The 19,686-nt window shown below is 40.3% G+C and overlaps 1 protein-coding gene across 1 annotated transcript in view; it reads right to left on the minus strand.

Annotated features, from left to right (window-relative positions):
* The window catches only part of LOC136878738 (glutamate receptor ionotropic, kainate 2), a 494,017-nt gene that overhangs the window by 69,253 nt on the left and 405,078 nt on the right, over positions 1-19,686 (minus strand). The window contains exons 8-9 of the mRNA XM_067152195.2: positions 16,902-17,105; positions 2,777-2,980 (exon numbers count right to left, since the gene is read on the minus strand). Coding sequence (XP_067008296.2) covers positions 2,777-2,980; positions 16,902-17,105 — 408 coding nt within the window. The remainder of the gene's footprint in view (positions 1-2,776; positions 2,981-16,901; positions 17,106-19,686) is intronic.

Below are 19,686 nucleotides of genomic sequence, written 5' to 3' on the forward strand. Positions count from 1 at the left end.
TATATTTAGATTTGTATAGTGCGTAATACTAGATTATGGGATATATGAGGTCAAAACTAAATCAAAGGGAGAATTCATAGATTTTAATTATTAGGGAGTGTTATGACTTATGAAGAATGAAGATATCAAGGTTAACATTCATCAAAAATTAATTCTACCACGATGTTTGCCCAAGAATAATCAAATATGTTATTACCTTTCTATTTTCTAACTTATAATCACAGTTTTTCCATCTATTTTACAACCAAACTGTGTTAATATGAAACAATCTCTCCTGATACAAGCACTGGCTTCTTCTAAGCTGCTCTAAAAATTATTGTCAGTAATGAGAACGGAGGCGCAAGGAGTTCTACTGGCTGAACCTAACTTCAGTGTAATTAACGGTTAAGATCTTAAGACGCACAACTTAGCTCCTACAGTTTAATATTATGCAAAGCTGCTTCTCCTTCTCATGTCTCCCTGCACCTGTGAAATGTCAGATTATATAATGGAAAACGAACACCTGTTGAATGTGCTACAGGATCAAAGGCTGTGCCAAACATTTGTGCGGAAGTACAAAGAGAACTACAACAGTAAAAAAGGATGTTCTTTTTTCCACAGAAATGTGCAGGTAATTTAGCAATACGATGAAAAGGGTGCCTTATAGTGCCTCAGGCAACATGAATTCCTTTGTGCGTGGGTTCTACAAGTATTGCATGTTCAATTCTCACCTCGTATCAACACCTTGATCCCTCGAAAACAAACAACGCAACGTCTCTACTTGCATGTGACACGGGCACGTGGATTAGTGATATTCGTGGAAGGATATGCTAGTTTATCTGATATTTCTACATAAAAGAATGCAATGTTTTTTCAAACGTCACAACAGTCGACTTGAAGAACAAGACTCGAAATTTCACGTCTTATAATTTCACATTCAAGACAGTATAATATCTTAATTATAACTCTATTTGAGTTTATATTTGGATTCCGAGGAAGTTAAAATGTAGACTACTTTAAATAACCGTTAATATTAACTATTAATAACAAACCAGTATTTTCATTTTGTTAATCTCTTATCACGAGTGATCGTTTGCTGTTATAAATCGCCGGAAATGTTGAATGCTGTCTCTTTAATCAGCAAATCACATCACTAAATGTTTAGTCTTTAATCATAGGCCTATTAATTTGAGAATTATGTACATTTGTTTCCTGTACCCATGTCACATAACGTGTGCAAGGCTCAAGCCTACTGAAAGTGATTATTAGTACATCTCTGATCTTCATCACTATCTACAAGTGCTGTGTTGATAATTGCATTGTAAGGAGCGTTTGCTAATTTCACATCAGCTTATACCGTTCTAGCAATGAGTCTAATTGAATAGGAGATGAGATCATTAACCCATAGTTATTACAACATATGTTTATTTTAAATGCTCATCCTAACAAGAGACTAGTAAGAAATATAGTATACATTACAAATATACTTCCACGAAAGGAGTTCGCTTAAACAAAAATTACGTAACGAAAAATTACAAGAAAACTAGCCAGTCCATTAATAGCTCATTAGACAACCCCTAAATAGTTTTCAAAAACAATTTAATTTTCAAGAATAATAAATAAAATAGTAGCGTAATTTGAATGAACTCAAATTTCAAGTCACAATCTGCAAGGCCATATATTTAGGCCGAGCAAAACTATAATTCCAGATTTTTAAAACTTAATTTACGATGATGATAACAATAATCCTAATAATCTGTATTTACAAATAACAATCATAAAGCACACTTAATTTACGAAAGTCATCAGGCCAATGAACAAATTCCAACGTCTTCTATGAATGGGCACAGCGATATAATAAGAAGAAGAAGAAGGAGAAGAAGGGAGCACTGAAAGTAAACGACCTGAAAGTAAATTACCACGTGGCACTGACCTAATCAGGGCGTGGGCTGTAGCATGGCAGAAGGTCAACGGACTGACTAGCCAGGTGGAATCACGCCAGCGACAGAGTAACGGAATTGCAACAGCTTGCATTCTGTCCTAGAGTAGAGAGAAGTGAGGAGTTCGTTAATGTAAGTTGCAAAATTGGAGTTTTCAAGAATTTAAATAGAAATAAACAGAAATTTGTATACATTTCTAAATACATTTAAGGGTTATTTGATAGAATCGGATTATGTTCTTTCAAGGACGAAACACGTCATTCTGTTTTAATTATTTCTTCTTCAGCTGTAATTTTTTACCACATGTTTTGTTTTTCAGATAGTTTTTTTAAATTTATTTCCTCGAAGTTAGTTTCAGCAGACTGGATCTGAAAGATATAAGTTAACTAGGTGGAACTAAAAGGAAATGGCTTCAGATATTACTGCCACCACTCTGACTCTATCCGCCATCATTCTAACTGAGATTTCTTGCCACCAACAGGACTCGAACTGGATAATCATGATGTCAGACGGAAAAGAATTGACGCCTTAACGATCACGATCTCCAGGGCGCCTTCTTTAAGTTTCTAATTTAGATCTTAAATTGTAATTAATTCTATGTGCAAGTAGGCCATATGATAAATAATTAAGACAACGTGCGTACTCTGCTCATTGACAATGAAAGGTGTGGCGATGTTTTTCGGGGAAACGGTACCTTGCTGGACGTGGGTTCTTATTTAAAATGTTATCTACTCGGTCCCCACTACAAACCCTTAAATTGTGTAATAGGATCTTAGATACACTTTCTATATTACGAGTAAATAATAACTGATAGATTAAGATCTCATCTCTCATTCCACTGTTTATTCGTCACGTACGTGCTTCATAAGGTGCAGAACCATCCCGTTCCATTCGCCTGTGTCGGGATCTTGTGCACCATATTTGTGGTCGGGAACCAGGTCCAAAATGTAGTCGAATCCAACGTCTCGAGAGATGCGCTCCAAAAGATCGACACAGAATCCGTAGAAGCGTGCGTTGCCGGTGTAGTTCTTACCGTAGTGCATCATCACGTAGGGAATCTCCTAGAGTGGCAACGGCTTGTTAAACACTGGCCTAGACTAACGAATCTTTATCCAGGGGGTATAATTCATTATTTGATTGTTTGTTTTCAGATTGATATATCAAATTTTGTCATTCTCACATCATCATATACATACATACATACATACATACATACATACATACATACATACATACATACATACATACATACATACATACATACATACATACATACTGTGACATTATAATTTGAGCTTATTCATTTAATAGTAATGATTTTAAAGATGGTGTCTGTTAGCTTCATATACAGAGTTGTCAGAAACGACGTGAAAAGGATATATGAGCGTTAGAGGGTTGGTCATACTGAGAGATGGTTTGAAAACCGATATCTTACGCAGGTGTCATTCTACGATTTGCTGAAGTTAGCCAATCAGATCGTTTCGCGGGCGAATTGAAATGGGCTTTGCGAGGCGCTGTAGATAAATCTATACCTGGCTTAAGGCAAGAAAAACCTCGCCAGGGGAGGGATTTGAATACTGTCCTCTGACCTGAATGGATTGTGTCATAGAAAGTACGTTCCCGTGACAACGGCTGAAACTCACCGTGTGTTTGATGCTGGTCCTCAGGCCAGGTGCAGATTTAGCAACAGTGCCTTGTATAGCTCGTTTGAATTCGCCCGTGAAGAGATTTCATTGGCCAACATCGACGACTGATAATATGATAACGGTGCGAGGTATGCAATTATTTGTTTCAAATTATTTATCAGTATAATCAGGTTGACATTGTTTCCAACCACCCTGTATACATCTGAGTGCTTTCTTTGATATATAGCCTACATTGCCTGACAAACACATTGAAGCACCCAGAAGGGGAGGAGAAAATGACATAAAACTTCACGTGTTCAGTGAGTATGTGAAGTTTGTCAGTGATTACAAAGTAGAGTCAAATTTGCAAAGAGCTTGACAGTACGAGGCCACTTATCAGTATGACGTAGTATCCCATCTGGCCAGGATGTATGCACTGATTCGCTTGAAAAGGGTGTCAAAGCTGTTGTATCGTGACGAAAGCTGGCCCACGATTTTTGAAACATCCTAGATACTGCCACTGGGACGGAGTTGACTTTCGAGCTGCTCCCACACCATCTGTCGGGGACAGATCTGGGTGTCTTGCTGGCCACGAGAGTGCCTTAACATCACGCAGACAGTTCTTAGAGGCACGTGCCGTATGTGGGTACCACGATTCTCTCGCATGAGGACGCAAGATGTCCGTGACGTACCACCGTGTCATCAGAGTTCCCTCAATCACTACCAGCCGTCATCTGAAGTTATACCCGTTGGTTGTCCGGCTCCATGGCTAAATGGTTAGCTTGCTGGCCTTTGGTCACAGGGTTCCCGGGTTCGATTCCCGGCGGGGTAGGTAGTTTTAACCATAAATGGTTAATTTCGCTGGCACGGGAATGGATGTACGAGTATGTGTCGTCTTCATCATCATTTCATCCTCATCACGACGCGCAGGTCGCCTACGGGAGTCAAATAAAAAATCTGGCGAGCCGAACTTGTCCTGGGACATTCCCGGCACCAAAAGCCATTCGCCATTTCCATTTCACCCGATGGCTCCCCGCACCACGACGCCAGGAGTAATACCGCTGTGCCTCTCCGTCATACTCGCAGACGATGGTCATCTGGGGAAGTGCAGAACCGCGATTCATCGCTGAACACATTGCGATGCCATTCATCAGCAGTCCACGCTTCCCGATCACGGCACTACTCCAAACGCAGCCGTTTGTGTTGTGGTGTAAACGGCAGGCTGCGCATGGGAGGGTCATTCCCTAGTCCAGTTGCTGGTAGTCTCCGACCAATGGTGCAGGGTGACGCAGAGTGTTGCAGGGAGAGCTTGGCGCAGCATACGGCGATCCTCCCTTGTGGAGGTCAGACGTGGTCGACCGGAACTTTGACAACGAGTATGCCTGCCTTCATGTTCCCATGCAGTCCAACATGCGGCCACTATCACATCTGAATGCCCCACAAATCTTGACCAGCCGGCCAAAATGGAGACCCACAATGAGGTCCCTTCCAAACTCTGTCAAGTGGTGATAACATTGTCTCACACGGGCACGCGGTATATCCGTGTCCTTCACAGTGATCACTCAACATCTGACGCTGTTCACGCCCCTTGTAAACCCTATCAGGCCTGGTAACAACACTAAACACGAACAACACTAATGCACTCTGGTGAACGTTCTCTCTGTCACAGAAAATTGCAACTCGAATCATTTAGCCCTCGCCGATTATGTGTACGAAGTTGCATTGACATCCGACCATTTGTTCTGGGTGCTTCAGTTTTTGTCAGGGAATATACAAACATGGTAAAATAATATTGAATATGACTTTGGAAACATAGAAGTTATATTCTGTTTTGTCTTTCCTTGGAGGTTTTAATTATATTATCGTGAGCCTTAGAGAAAAGGTCGTAGTGTAGAACGGGTGATGAAAGAAAAGAATATGCGTGACGTAAAGAAAGTGTCTTATAAAAACACTCAAGTTTTACAGAAAGGAACGGGGAAAAAGAGAAATAAATATATGAAAGTATTAACGGGGTTTTTATTAAGCATATGGATGGTGGTAATATAAATTCGTGTTAAGAATCGCTGTACAATTTCTAACTTAAAAATATGTAATCTCTTTTTATCCTAAGATAAATGGTATGAAAATTGGAGTGGAATTAATTACGGTATCTCTTGTTCTAGGGCAGCTATCTCTTGTGGTTTATCCCCCCTCTACTAAAAATATCAAAGAAAAAGTAAAGTAGAAAAGAAGTTAAAGCTGAGTTATTAAGCCGTGGCAAACGTTGAAAAGGACTGTACAATTGTAATACACACATCTTCTTTACGTACTTCACGATGTTCAGGGTTCGGTCTATAAGCCTCTGAGAATTAGCGGCCTCAAAATCTTCTATAGTCCTAATATTGAAAAAAAGATCCGATAACTAGCACAGGAGGGAGGGGCTAGTGTAGTGCCGTTGCGCGGGGTTTCCACTTTCTTACATTCACCTCTCCTTCGAGCTCGTGTTCGTTCAGACTGTTGTATTCTGTTGTAGCGTGCGACAAGATCTGGGAAGTGAAAGGCAGGCAGCAGACACGTCTCCAACTCACTGTTCCACTTCGCAGTAACTGTCCTTTGTGTTTCTAGCACAACCCGAGTCAGGATGCCCCGTTTAGTGAAGAATACTGCGATCATCCTTTTCTTCACTGACCTTGACTTTCGCACAGTCACAGGAGTACCCCCATCTTCAAACAGCCACACCTTGTTCTGGGATTTTGTTGGGACATCGTAATAATAAAGCCAAGTTTCGTCACCTGTAATGATGCTATTGACGTTACGCGAAGTCCCATTTTCAAACTGTTTTAGCATTTCTCGGCACCATTTCACTCGATGTGCCCTTTGTTCCTCTGAAAGTGAATGGGGCACCCAGAGGGAACAAACATTTCTAACATCGAGATGGTCGTGTAGAATTGAATGAATAGCTGGTTGAGGGATGTGGTCTCTTCTACCTGCCGATATGTCAACCGCCTCTCTTGCTGCAACATTTTCCTCACAGCTTCAACGTTTTCCTCTGTCACTGATTCAGACGGTCGCCCAGAATGAGGATCGTCTTCAACCCCAAAATTTCCCCTCTGGAACTCTTTGTACCAGCGGAAAATTGTTGTCGGATGTCGACAGTCTTTCCCCAGCACAGGAGTCATTTACTCCAGGCACTGGTCAACAGTTAATCCACGAGCAAAATTGTACCGGATAATTGCGCGATATTCACCTTTAGACTACACTGACATCTTAACTTGCTTTCAATCCCAATGCTTGGTAACAACTGGTGTGAAGGTCGCGCCGTGCTGTCCTCCAGACCGGTTTTCACCCCTCTTTTCATCCCGCACCATAACAGGGGTGTCCATAAAACAGTTTTTGCGTATTGCAAAACTTTCGTAGTGCCCTTTGTACTAAGTGAGAGTACATAGTCCGACGAATGAGTATTTTATTTCATTTATGAGCGATAATCACACTTGGTCTCTCCCTGCTTCTGTTACGCCGCATGACTAAGTCCATTATTGTTCTACGTAAAGGTGTCCTATCCTACTGCATGCATCTCACGTGGTCATACCACCGAACGAAACCAAATTCCATGGCGAAACAGCCCGAAGGCCTGCAGATGAGGTGTCATGTGGTCAGCACGAGGAATCCTCTCGGCCATTATTCTTGGCTTTCTAGACCGGGGACGCCATCTCACCGTCAGATAGCTCCTCAATTGAAATCACGTAGGCTGAGTGGTCCCTGAACCAGGTAAAAATCCCTGTCCTGGTCGGGAATCCAACCTGAGGACTCCGGGTAAGGGCAGTCACCGGGGGCCGATCATACCACCGAAAATGAGGCGCATTTAAGAATTAATTCGGCAGATAAAGCAGTGCGTATGAACCGACGTCGTTCTTTATCGCTTGACTATGAGTGCCCTCCTGCCATTGCTCCACATGTTAGTACCACAAATCATTCTCGGCCTGAAGACGGATCGATCGCGCGCGAGCTAACTTCTTTCTTATAGAATACAGTTATTGGTAGGAACTGCGAGCTCGCTGCATTGGCATTGCTGCCCCTTGATTGAATTTTACTTGCGAGGGAAATATTTGTGTAAGAATGCACGGAATTGTATGTAAATTGATGGGAAGGCGCAAGTATCATCCCTAAAACGGGCTGTAGGGTCCTTTTCGATATAAAATCACGCCTGGTGTGAAAATGAGAAAAGCACGGAAACCATCTTCAGGGTTGGCGAGAGTCGGGTTCGAACCCAGTATTTCCGAATGTAAGCTTATACGAGGCTAGTTGCCCGAATCTAACAGCACGGCCAACTTGCTGTCTGCGAGCAATAACGGTCAACACAAGGGAAATCATACTTTGACTCATATACTTCTTCTAAATTCCATCGTTTCTGTTGAAGAAACGTCCTATCCTGAATATTCAGTTTATTTATTATTTTGCTGGATCAAGGTGGATAAACTTAACTATTGTAGGAAGGGCATATTTTCACCATTCCTAATACTAGCCGTCATAAAGGCACTCGTTTGGTGCAGTTTTGGTGAATGTTGTGGACCAGGATTAGACCTAGAAGCGCACTTCAATAATCACGTCCGGAACTCTATGGCTCGTTGCGTTGGTGAATGAACAACAAACAGCGTAAAGCCTTGTGATCCCCATATCACTGGTGAAATACTGGAAAATTACGACATTAAGTGAAGCGCGTATCTGTGTGAACAACTATGACCATTGCGAGGTCATACAGTACAATGCCGTCACAGAAAGTATGGAGTTTAGAATTCATAGAAAGGATTTAAAACTGATTTACGATCATTTGTGGTTGTAATTAAAATGCTAGATGAATGTTGTACCGGAAAGCGAATGTCTATATTCTACTACAAAATGTGTATGCTTCTCTCGGTTGAACCTGGTGAAGTATCTACTGTTTATGGTGAGCAACAAACTAGGTTGGACTCGCGAGCCACTTTCCTGCATTCATTAAACCATGTTTTGAGGAATAGAAAGAGAAACTACAAAATATGTCATTATTTGGAGCGATTTTCCGGTGACTCCACCCTGTATTCCACTCATACATTGCCTCACTTTTCGTCTCCTTGAAAGTAAACCACTGGATGTCCCGAGTTGTGTGGGAGAATTCCGAATTTGACAGCAATATTCTCTATTCCTTAACAACTTACTTAATGACGATAGCAGAACATTTTGAAAATAAACAATTTTTGCTTGTCATCTACATAAATGTACACTAGTGTCCTGCATGACCCTTGCCACCAAAATAAAGAGAGATAAAACACGAATAGGCCCAACCACTCTGGGTTTTTGATGATTAGCAATTTACGGCTGAAAATGAAAATCCACAGCCTGTTTCCATTCATTCGACTGGGCCAAGAATTGAATTAATAAAGCCCCCATCTAGCGGCGAGGATGAGAATTGTGCCGGCTACTAAAGCCTGTCGCACTCCTCTGGGGTAATGATTAATGACTGATAGATGAAATTAAATGGTATTGGAGAGTGTTGCTGGAATGGAGTACGACTGGAAAAACCGGAAAACCTGTTCCGCCTCCACTTTATCCAGCACAAATCTTACATGGAATGACCGGGATTTGAACCACGGAACCCAGCGGTGAAAGACCGGTGCGCTGCCACCTAAGACACGGAGGCTCTTAGTAATTCATTACATTAGGGGCCGATGACCTTCGATGTTAGGCCCCTTAAAACGACAAGCATCATCATCATCATCATCATCAGTAATTCATCACTATTAAGAAAGGGCATTTTAATTGTTAATTTCGTAACCTTGTTTTCCTTCCTGGGCTTTCTTATGGATTTCTGAGAGTTTTACGGTCGGCTGCCCTTCGTGACGCCGTCACACATGAAAGGATGAACTAAGTTTTATTGCGTGTTTCCATGGTAGCTGATAGATTATTACAATACCGTACCTAATTCCTGTTCCTGTGAACGAATATTTGCCCCAATTTGTCCTCTTGAATTCCGACTTTATCTTCATATTATTATCTTTCCTAATTTTAAAAACTCCACACAAGCGTATTCGGCTACTAATGCCATTCCACGCCATCTCTCTACGGACAGCTTGGAACATACCACTTAGTCGAGCAGCTCGTCTCCTCGCCCCCAAGTTTTCTCAGCCCACTAACACTACTTGTTTGTCTGAAATCACCCAGCAAAGAACCGTGCTACTTTTCTTTGGATCTTTTCTAGTTCTCACATCAAGAAATCCTAGTATGGGTCACATATACTGGAACCATATTCTAAATGAGGACTTTTAAGTTCTCTCCTTCAGATACTTAGTACAACCCCTAAATACCCTCATACCCATTTGAAGAGATCTGTAACCAATATTTAAATCTCGTTACTGCGATCATCGAAATGAAGATATTTCCTTACATTAACACCTATGTACGTATGTATTTATTTACAGCAGTCCCTATGGAGTATATTCACTCCTCCAGCACATGAATTAAAGACGAGAAAACGTTTCCTGAAGTACAGCCATCATTTGATGAAACTAATTAAGTTAATATTCTGCACTTTTGCGGAGAGAAGGATGTGATTACCTGAGCGGTTGTTATTGTTGGGGTTGTGAATTTCTTTGAGTGAAAACATAATTTGCTTTCAGTAAAACGATAATCTGCTTTAAATATACCAGAACATGAAATAATTCGCTATCTTGTTGTGTATCGATTTCAAATATTATTTAATATTTCTATTATGTAATATGTTATTTATAATATTTCGACAACTAAGTTTTTAAAAGCAATGTGATCTCTATTTTTTTTTTTGTTTTATTTTACACTAACTGTTGCATGACCGTCATTCGCACGCGTTATGTTTTGTATCTGCAGCAGTAGTGCCATCTTACAGAGACTGGTGGCGTTAGAAGAGAGAGCACACACGTCAGTCAATGTAACGTTTATTGTAAGAGGTTCAATGGCCTTTCCACCCGACTCCCTGATATAACGGCACTCAAACCACCGCAAACGATGATTCCATCTTCCTTCCTTTCTTCTTCGAGAAATCGTTCAACTACATTCTTTTTCTCATTGGTATTCTTCTACTTCATCTTCTTTATCTGTTTACCCTCGATGGTCAGTTTACCCTCGGACTCAGCGTGGGATCCCACCTCTACCGCCTTAAGGATAGTGTTCTGGAGCTTCAGACTCTGGGTCGGGGGATACAACTGGGAAGGATGACCAGTACCTCGCCCAGGCGGCCTCATCTGCTATACTAAACAGGGGCCTTGTGGGGGGATGGAAACATTGGAAGGGATATATAAGGAAGAGGAAAGGAAGCGGCCGTGGCCTTAAGTTAGGTACCATCTCGGTATTTGCCTGGAGGAGAAGTGGGAAACCACGGAAAACCACTTTCAGGATGGCAGAGGTGGGAATCGAACCCACCTCTACTCAGCTGACCTTCCGAGGCTGAGTGGACCCCGTTGCAGCCCTCGTACCATACTATCACACTAACCACCACACCACAGATGCGGACATGGGCAATATTAATGAACAAATTTACAATTCCCATCTTCGCCTCTTAGTATTGTTACTCCATAATACATTATAAAATATAGCCTATCTCTGAACTTAGATACTGAGTTTTGAAAAATTATATTGCACGTTTTCCCCATGATATCGATATAAACAAATAAAGAAGCAGACAAAAAGTTAAAATTGAACCTATTTTAGATATCCGTTTACGTAAGTTGTGATAACGAATTATCATGTAGGAATTTCAAGTGTGCTCTCGAAATTATAGTTTTACTTATATAGATAAACTATAGACAACAAGAGGTTCTTTTGCTAGTGGCTTTACTTCGCACCGACACAGATAAATGTTATGGCGACGATGGGAGAGGAAAGGCCTAGGAATGGGAAGGAAACAGCCGTGGCCTTAATTAAGGTACACTCCCAGAATTTTCCTGGTGTGAAAATGGGAAACCACGGAAAACCATCTTCTGGGCTGCCGACAGTGGGATTCGAACCCACTATCTCCCGGATGCAAGTTCACTGCCGCGCGCCCCTAACCGCACGGCCAACTCACCCGGTGACAACAACAGTATTACCATGTCGTAAATTATTAAAACAATTAAACTTCTGCGTGCCAACAAAGTTCATCTGTCACTGGGCAAATGAGAACCTCATTATAAAATGTTCCTTCAGACGACACGTATTCAAACACATTTTATTTGACGCCTTCCATTTCTCCTCTTAAAATAGGCATTCTGGTGGGAGGGTAAGATACTATCTGCAATGATCGCTTCATGTTCTTTTCCTAGATGATCGGCACATTTGTAATGAATGCGTAGAAGTCTTACTGCGTACCCATAATCAGGATATCATCTTTTTCTTTCTAACTGTTTGGTGTAAACAGAACTTTCTTAGCACAGTTTTTTTTACAGTCTCTTATGATACAGCATTTATTTAAAAAATCTTGGGCCAGTCAAAATCTAGCATTTCATGCCCATCAATACATTTGAATGTTACGTTTTCTTCTGACAGCTATTAGTACGAAATAGTGAAAAGTGTTTTAAATTACAGTATTTTATTGAGCACCTTACAAGAAAATAAAGCCTTGAGAACCACGGTTTGATTCATTTCAATACTGGTCGATCTCTAAGAGTATATTTTTGCATGAAATATTAAAAAATCACTAAATTTAACTTGTTTGACCTAGCCCACTGTTGATTCATATGTTCAGGTATGCCTAGTTCGTCAGAAGAAAATGAAGAATTGTGTTTTGAGCAAACATATCTTCAGTGAACTTGCACTGCCGAGCTTTAATCAGAACCCTAGAGCGTAGAAAGGTCATCAGCAAGAATCGAGTGTGAAGTTTAATTTGGAATGCGGCCGACAGTATTTTGTTTCCAAATATCAAAATATGTTCCGTAAAGATATGTGCCTTAGTGAGAAGAAACAGATTGCACTTCAGCCTTCAAATAGGTTTGGAGGAACAATCATAAAATGTATGATTGTAGATTTTAAAAAGAACAAAATATTACAAATGGGCCGATGCACGTGTTTATGAACAAATTAGTGCAAGTGAATATGATGCATGCAAATGAGCGTATTACCAACAAATCAACCTTAGTAAATTAAATGCTTAAGGAGATACACGGACATGTGATGGGGTAAGCCCTCCTCTAGCTCGACAGCAACTCGCCGTGGGCTCGATTCCACAAGCGGAAGAAACACACATGAAGAGATTCTTCTAACCCATGCCGTCTGGATAGCTACCCACAGCTTCCTGCTTTTGTGCAGGTGCAGAGTGTGAATCGACCTCACCATCATGTCCCATAAATGCCCGAAAGGGTTCATACCAGGCGAACGAGGTGGCTACAGCTGTCGTTTAAACTCTCCAGAACGCTCCTCGAACCAATTCTTGACGACTTGTGACCGATGGCACGGTGCTTTATCCTGCTGGAGTATCTCATCGTCGTAGGGTTAAGTGATGTCTTTGGAGACTCATAGTTAACTTACAGATGCTTGAAGACCGAAAGCTGAAGGTCACAACTGACTATAATGAAGATGTACTGTATAATAATAATAATAATAATAATAATAATAATAATAATAATAATAATAATAATAATAATAATAATAATAATAATAATAATATTGCAAAGACAAACTTGGGGATAATAAAATTGATGTGCTAATTTTGCGTGGTGAATGGTCAGTAAATTTTGATATCAATTTTTGCTGATTCTTCTGTAATTTGACAACTAGTGTAGTTCTTACCCTCTCAATGTACATGATATTCCGTAAAAGGGTACTAGTATACTGTCATGTTAAATTATATTATCATAGTTCTTTGAGGAATATTATGTTGAAGTAATCAAATAGCTTGTGCAAAATATTTGAATTGTACTCATCCTTAGCGTTATACACTAAAGCAATGACAACGAAATGTTCCATTTCATGAAGAGACAGTATGGCACTTAAAAATATAAGAATACACACATTTCCGACATAAAGAAAAATATCTAGTACAGAATTCTACAAAGGAAAATAGGAGATAATCAACAGGAAGTACATCATCTTATCCATTTATATGGTTGTACTTTGCACACAAGTGGTGGAAGGATAGTTATAAGGACCTGAAAATAGAACACAAACTTTACACCAGACACTCACAATTATAGACTTACTTTACGCACATTATTTAATATTGAATATCATTAAAATATTTTTAAATTGTGTCACGAAATTAGAATTTTATAATCAAATTTTGCACGTGCATTTTAGTTCATAATTAATGATAACAAACAAACAGGTTCTCCCACTTTACTGAATTATTGTTAACATTTGAAATAAGTGTGTTTATCGTAGTGGTATTTCCTGGATTTTCCAGCATGGAGGACGTGAGGGAACACCAACACCCAACACTCGGGGAACAATAAAATAATTTTTAATATCTATTTGAATATAATTCACTGATTTTTTTATTCTTTCATGAATAAGTTTCAGTAATGTGAAAACAGATTTAAGGAACAGTTCAACTACAACAAACTCTTTATAAAATTGTTTTACTGATGAAAAATTATAATAGCATATGTTTAACTTCGTGACATACATAATATTCAATAGAATCATATTATATTCTCAAATCAAGAATAAGATTCGTGTTTAATAATGTAATTAATAAAAATATAAGAGCTAAAACTATGACGATTTTGGAAATCGAACTCTAATACCCTGTTCTCCGGGTGAATGTGTTAACCGATTACACTCGCGCGTGAACACACGAGAGAGACAGTGGGTCTTTGATATTGATTTGGCTGTAATTTCCAGATACAGTAATTATCTGTTAGAAACTAAGATAGGCCGATGACCTTCGATGTTAGGCCCCTTAAAACAACAAGCAAACAACAAGAAACTAAGATAATTGAATTTTAACAGATGCTTTCTTTTTGTGATCAATCCTTCTTTGTCCAATGCAAAAACTGAAATTGAAACAAACTAAATACCTTTACAATATATTCTTCTGACTTTGTAAAATATTGAAATAAAAAAGTATACTTGTGTCCTCATCCCGAAGAGGTGGAGCTCTTTTCGGGCACACCCACCATGGAGGCGAGCTGCATGTACCACATACCAGCCCTCCTCTCATTATTAAATTTATGGCAATACCCGGAATCGAACCCGTAACCCCGAGGACGGCAGCTAATAACACTAACCGTTACGCTACGGACGCGGACAATATTAAAATGAAGCCTTATATTTTGAATTATCAAAATTTGAAGGAGTATTTAACCTAAAACAATTTACATGATTTCTTGAGTTTTTAATATTGAAAAAGAAAGGCTTTTTGGAATAATGCTAGTAGTGTTAAATTTTCGATAACTACCGACGTATTGATCTTTGTTTCTTCCTTCCATTAATTGCGGGCAGGAGCCAGTTAGGCTTAGGTCAAATTTACTACTTTGTGGTCCCAATGCTCTTTATAATATCACTGTTCTCCCATATCAATGTCAAGGGTCGCTTAATCGGAAGCAAAAACAAGAGTGTTCCTGGGTGAAAATCAATAAAAATCATTATTTGTAACTTACCAGCAAAATTATCCGCACTGCCATACAGAACCTAACTTCGCGGATATCCTCATCCATGCAGGGCTCTATTTATCGTCATAGAGCTTCCATTTGAAGCCATCAACTTGCAATTATACTCAATTTCTACGACGTGCTATTCACTATTCAACTAATAAGGAATCCTGCCAGAAGACTTAGTCAAAAAATGGTGATCGTCTCAAGTCGGGAATACCCGACCAGATGAGAGTCGGTATCTTGAAAGTGTTCTTAATTTCATTAGTGAACTGATGATGATGATGTTTGTTGTTTAAAGGGGCCTAACATCGAAGGTCATCGGCCCCTAGATTAGTGAATTACCAGTGCTACTTCTCGTCCTTAACGTAGGTGAAATATTACCGCTTTCGAATTGTTGAGATAGATATAGGAAAGATAAGTACTCTTAACAACGCTAAAAGTGTATTTTCGATGTTATTTCCGATTATTATTATTATTATTATTATTATTATTATTATTATTATTATCCTTCCTGTTATGGCTTGTTACGAACCACGTGTCAACTTAAGTTCCCCACCCATTTTGTTTCCCCTTCCCTTCTTTGGATCCTATCTCTGCGTTTATTCTTTCTCTTCTTTGTACCAATTTGAATGCCTTCATATTTAACACTGTAAATACCTCTTTCTTTGATTTCTCATTCTTTTAAATTACTTCGTTCTAAATCTTTCTTGAACTTTTGAATCCAGGTTGTTGACATTTTCTCCCAAAGTTATTTTAGTATTTCTTCTTCTTCTCCGCTTCTATTATTATTATTATTATTATTATTATTATTATTAGTTTCGAATAGGCCCTTGTACAACTGTGATCTTTGCCCACTATTTTCGCATCTTCTACCGGTGTTGCTTCTTTTTTTCCTCCGATTAAAGGTACCTTTCTTCTCCAGTGGTATTTCGTGAAAACTCCGGATATTCTTCGCGATCTGTGTCACAGCCTGCCTCCTTCAGCCAGGTGGTACGGACTTGCTTGATTCATCAGTAGGTGAACAACTGGTTGGCCATTATCTTGGGAAACAATCTTGCCAAATGACCATATAAAGCACCCTCCTTTACCAGCTACAGATAAAGAGAATCTCTATCTGGGAGTAGAGCCCTGGATTGTGATATGAGTCGTCTTCCCCTCTCTTCAACACTGGGCCTACGATCTTTCTCAGAATTATTCTTTCGCGGACTTCCAGTGTTGCAACCAAGCCGTTTCTACCTAGTGACAGACATTCAATGGCCGACACGGCTTCCGGGCGGATGACTGTCATTTGGTGTTTCAGCTTCAGACTGTGTGGCAGGCATCGCTTGTTGTAGGTATTAATTTAAATATGCCTTACACCTGGGGGTCATTCGGAGCTAGACCCCCATGCAAACTAACCGTCTGGGTGCGGTTATTATTATTATTATTATTATTATTATTATTATTATTATTATTATTATTATTATTATTATTATTATTATTCAGCCCTGTACCGTGCTTGTCTCTTATTCCATTGTTCTGGCTTCGTTTTCCGGTCAGTTCAAGGATTTTATTACTAGACTGAGGAGTAGATCGTGGATCATTTGATACAAGATGTTCTCAAGCTCTTCGTTACATGAAGAAAGCGCACAGTGAGAAGATGACGCCACGCACCGAACACTGGTTGTCATGGTTACAATACTGTCTGGAAATTGATGATCCTAATTCCAGAAAGACTAAAAACATCTCCATGATAAAACATAGCAACGTTTAAAGAGAGAACATGTGCCTGCAATACGTGACTTGTATGAGTGGAAATAACTCACCAATATGGTGGTGACCACCAGTGTCACGTTCATGGTCCCGGGATCGAAGAACGCCGCGCGGTCCGTGATATTGACCCCTCCTCCAGGACTCCACTGTCCTACCTTCACCAGTGAATGCTGCTTTAGCTTGAGGAGGTCCAGCTTGAACTGAATGCGTCGACCTTCCTTGAACTCTATGGGTCCACTTAGACCTTTCAGTTCCACCTGAAATCAAGAATGAATTGTCACCTAAACTTTCTTGAGATACAGAGGATATTTTACAACTTACAGTTCCACTGTTAGAACAATGGAATTTCCATTTCATTATATAATATTATTGTTTTGGTGGATCAATAACCCCAACTTGTGTTTAATTTGCAATGTGATCTCTGTATACGTTATGTTGTTCGCCTTACTCACACACCCTTACCTACAGTGAGTTTTTCTCATCGCTCTGACAAGATGATAACTTTAGACATTTCAATATGCAGGTTGGTAGAGACTCTGAACTCTGGGCAGAAATCATCAACAATGAGACGTGGGCAAATCTAACTCTAATGGAATCACCACGCTTTCTAAATTTTCCGAGCATGATCTCATCATTACAAACACACGCCTCACCGGGCGAGTTGACCGTGCGGTTAGGGGCATGCGACTGTGAGCTTGCATCCAGAAGATAGTGGGTTCGAATCCCACTGTCGGCAGCCCTGAAGATGGTTTTCCGTGGTTTCCCAGGTTCGCACCAGGCAAATGCTGGGGCTGTACCTTAAATAAGGCCATGGCCGCTTCCTTCCAAACTTCTAGGCCTTTCCTATCCCATCGTCGCCATAAGGCATCTCTGTGTCGATGCGACGTAACGCAACTAACAAAAAAAAAACCACTCCTCCGGCAAAAGGCTAGGAAAACAACAGATATATAATCTGCCACCTGCGTGACTGCCCTAAATGCAGATCAGTAATGATTGATTTGATTGATTCAAAATAACAAGTTCAAAACGTCATCGTTACATCCTATGTTATAAACCCTGCTTAACCGGGCGAGTTGGCCGTGCGCGTAGAGGCGCGCGGCTGTGAGCTTGCATCCGGGAGATAGTAGGTTCGAATCCCACTATCGGCAGCCCTGAAAATGGTTTTCCGTGGTTTCCCATTTTCACACCAGGCAAATGCTGGGGCTGTACCTTAATTAAGGCCACGGCCGCTTCCTTCCAACTCCTAGGCCTTTCCTATCCCATCGTCGCCATAAGACCTATCTATGTCGGTGCGACGTAAAGCCCCTAGCAAAAAAAAAACCCTGCTTATGTAGGAGTGCTCACCAGATATCAGCGTGTTATACTCTATGAAGTACAAAAGCCATTATAACTGTTGGTAAGTGTTTGACTGACCACCGACTGATATTGTCTGTAATGGCACTGTATGTTTCTTGGAAGCGATGGAAACAAAACAAACAGAAAAGGCGTAACTGAACAGCAAACACCTTAAATGTGAAGAATCTAAATTACACTCTTTTTAACATGACTATGTCTTATGGCTGGTGGGTCATCCGAAAATTTGTGAAACATGACAAAATATGTGACGGAAATGACGTCATATTAGTCGTAAACTTAGAAGATTAAAACTCGTCGAAATTTGTTACCGTATGCCTTTGTCGCCAAAGATGCTATGGCTGTGGATTTGTATAAATAGTGTGTGTTGAAATAGAAAGTGTACCGTAAGTGACGTCACATTAGTAGTTACCGTAGGCCTTGGTCACAAAAGATCCTCTGTAAAATGATGCAAATAAATCGTTCGTTATCAACATTTGAGTTTCATTTATTGAAAGACATATTTATGATCATTAGGCTTTCGCAAAAGGAAAAAATTATGTAAAACTACTCTCTGAACATCCAGATGACTTGCACAGCTCTGATCGATATTTAAACCAGCAATATCTCAGCCTGTAAGGAGTCTGTAGGATTCGTCAAGAGGTAACTTCCAGACTGGTTTTACTAAAATGATGACCTAACACAAAAGCCTCATTGACTGAAGACTAGAAACATGCAACGCTTGGAAAAATTATCGCAAGTCATCCTCGGACTACAGTAACTCCAAAAATGAAGTACATAGAAGCACTCGGACACTAAATAACAACCATTATCATATTTTTGTATTACTGATACTGGGGATTTCATTTAAGCCTCCAGGCGTGGAATATATGAAATAATGCGGTGTACAGTAATGAACGAAGACGTACCAATATTTACGAGGCAGTGTGGCTATTCTCACTGTTATCCCTTCACAGCATGTATGGTCCTCTAGCACGACCGTTTGCTCTGTGAAGTTGCAATGCCTGGTATACACTGTGTGATACAGAGGCATCTCGAGAAGCGCCACGTAGCCATAAACGCACGGAGCTGAAGCAGGTTACTAGAACGGTAGTGCGTGTGAAGACTCGCTTTAACATCAATGTTGTTACAAATTGGGAATAAAAGCAGTGATGGAGACGCATGCGAAGTTGGTAAAAGCGAACGGAAGAGAATTCACAAGCAGAAAATGTGCTTACGACTGGCTCAAACGCTCTCGTATCGGACAGGGATTTCTTGATAATGTACCACGTCTGGGTCGGCCGTCAACAAGCAGAAATGCAGAGAACATCGAGCAAGTGCGACAGATGCTGACACAAAATCGGCGATTGTGTCTGAGCAGAGGATATACAAGGACAGCGTGAACACCATCATTCACAACAGTTTGGGTAAGCGGAAAAATGTGTTCTGCATTCGTGCCGCGGACGTTGACTGACGAACAGAATATAACACGGATGGAAATTGCTG

This window comes from Anabrus simplex, chromosome 8 (assembly GCF_040414725.1).
Source record: "Anabrus simplex isolate iqAnaSimp1 chromosome 8, ASM4041472v1, whole genome shotgun sequence".
NCBI classification, from domain to species: Eukaryota; Metazoa; Arthropoda; class Insecta; order Orthoptera; family Tettigoniidae; genus Anabrus; species Anabrus simplex.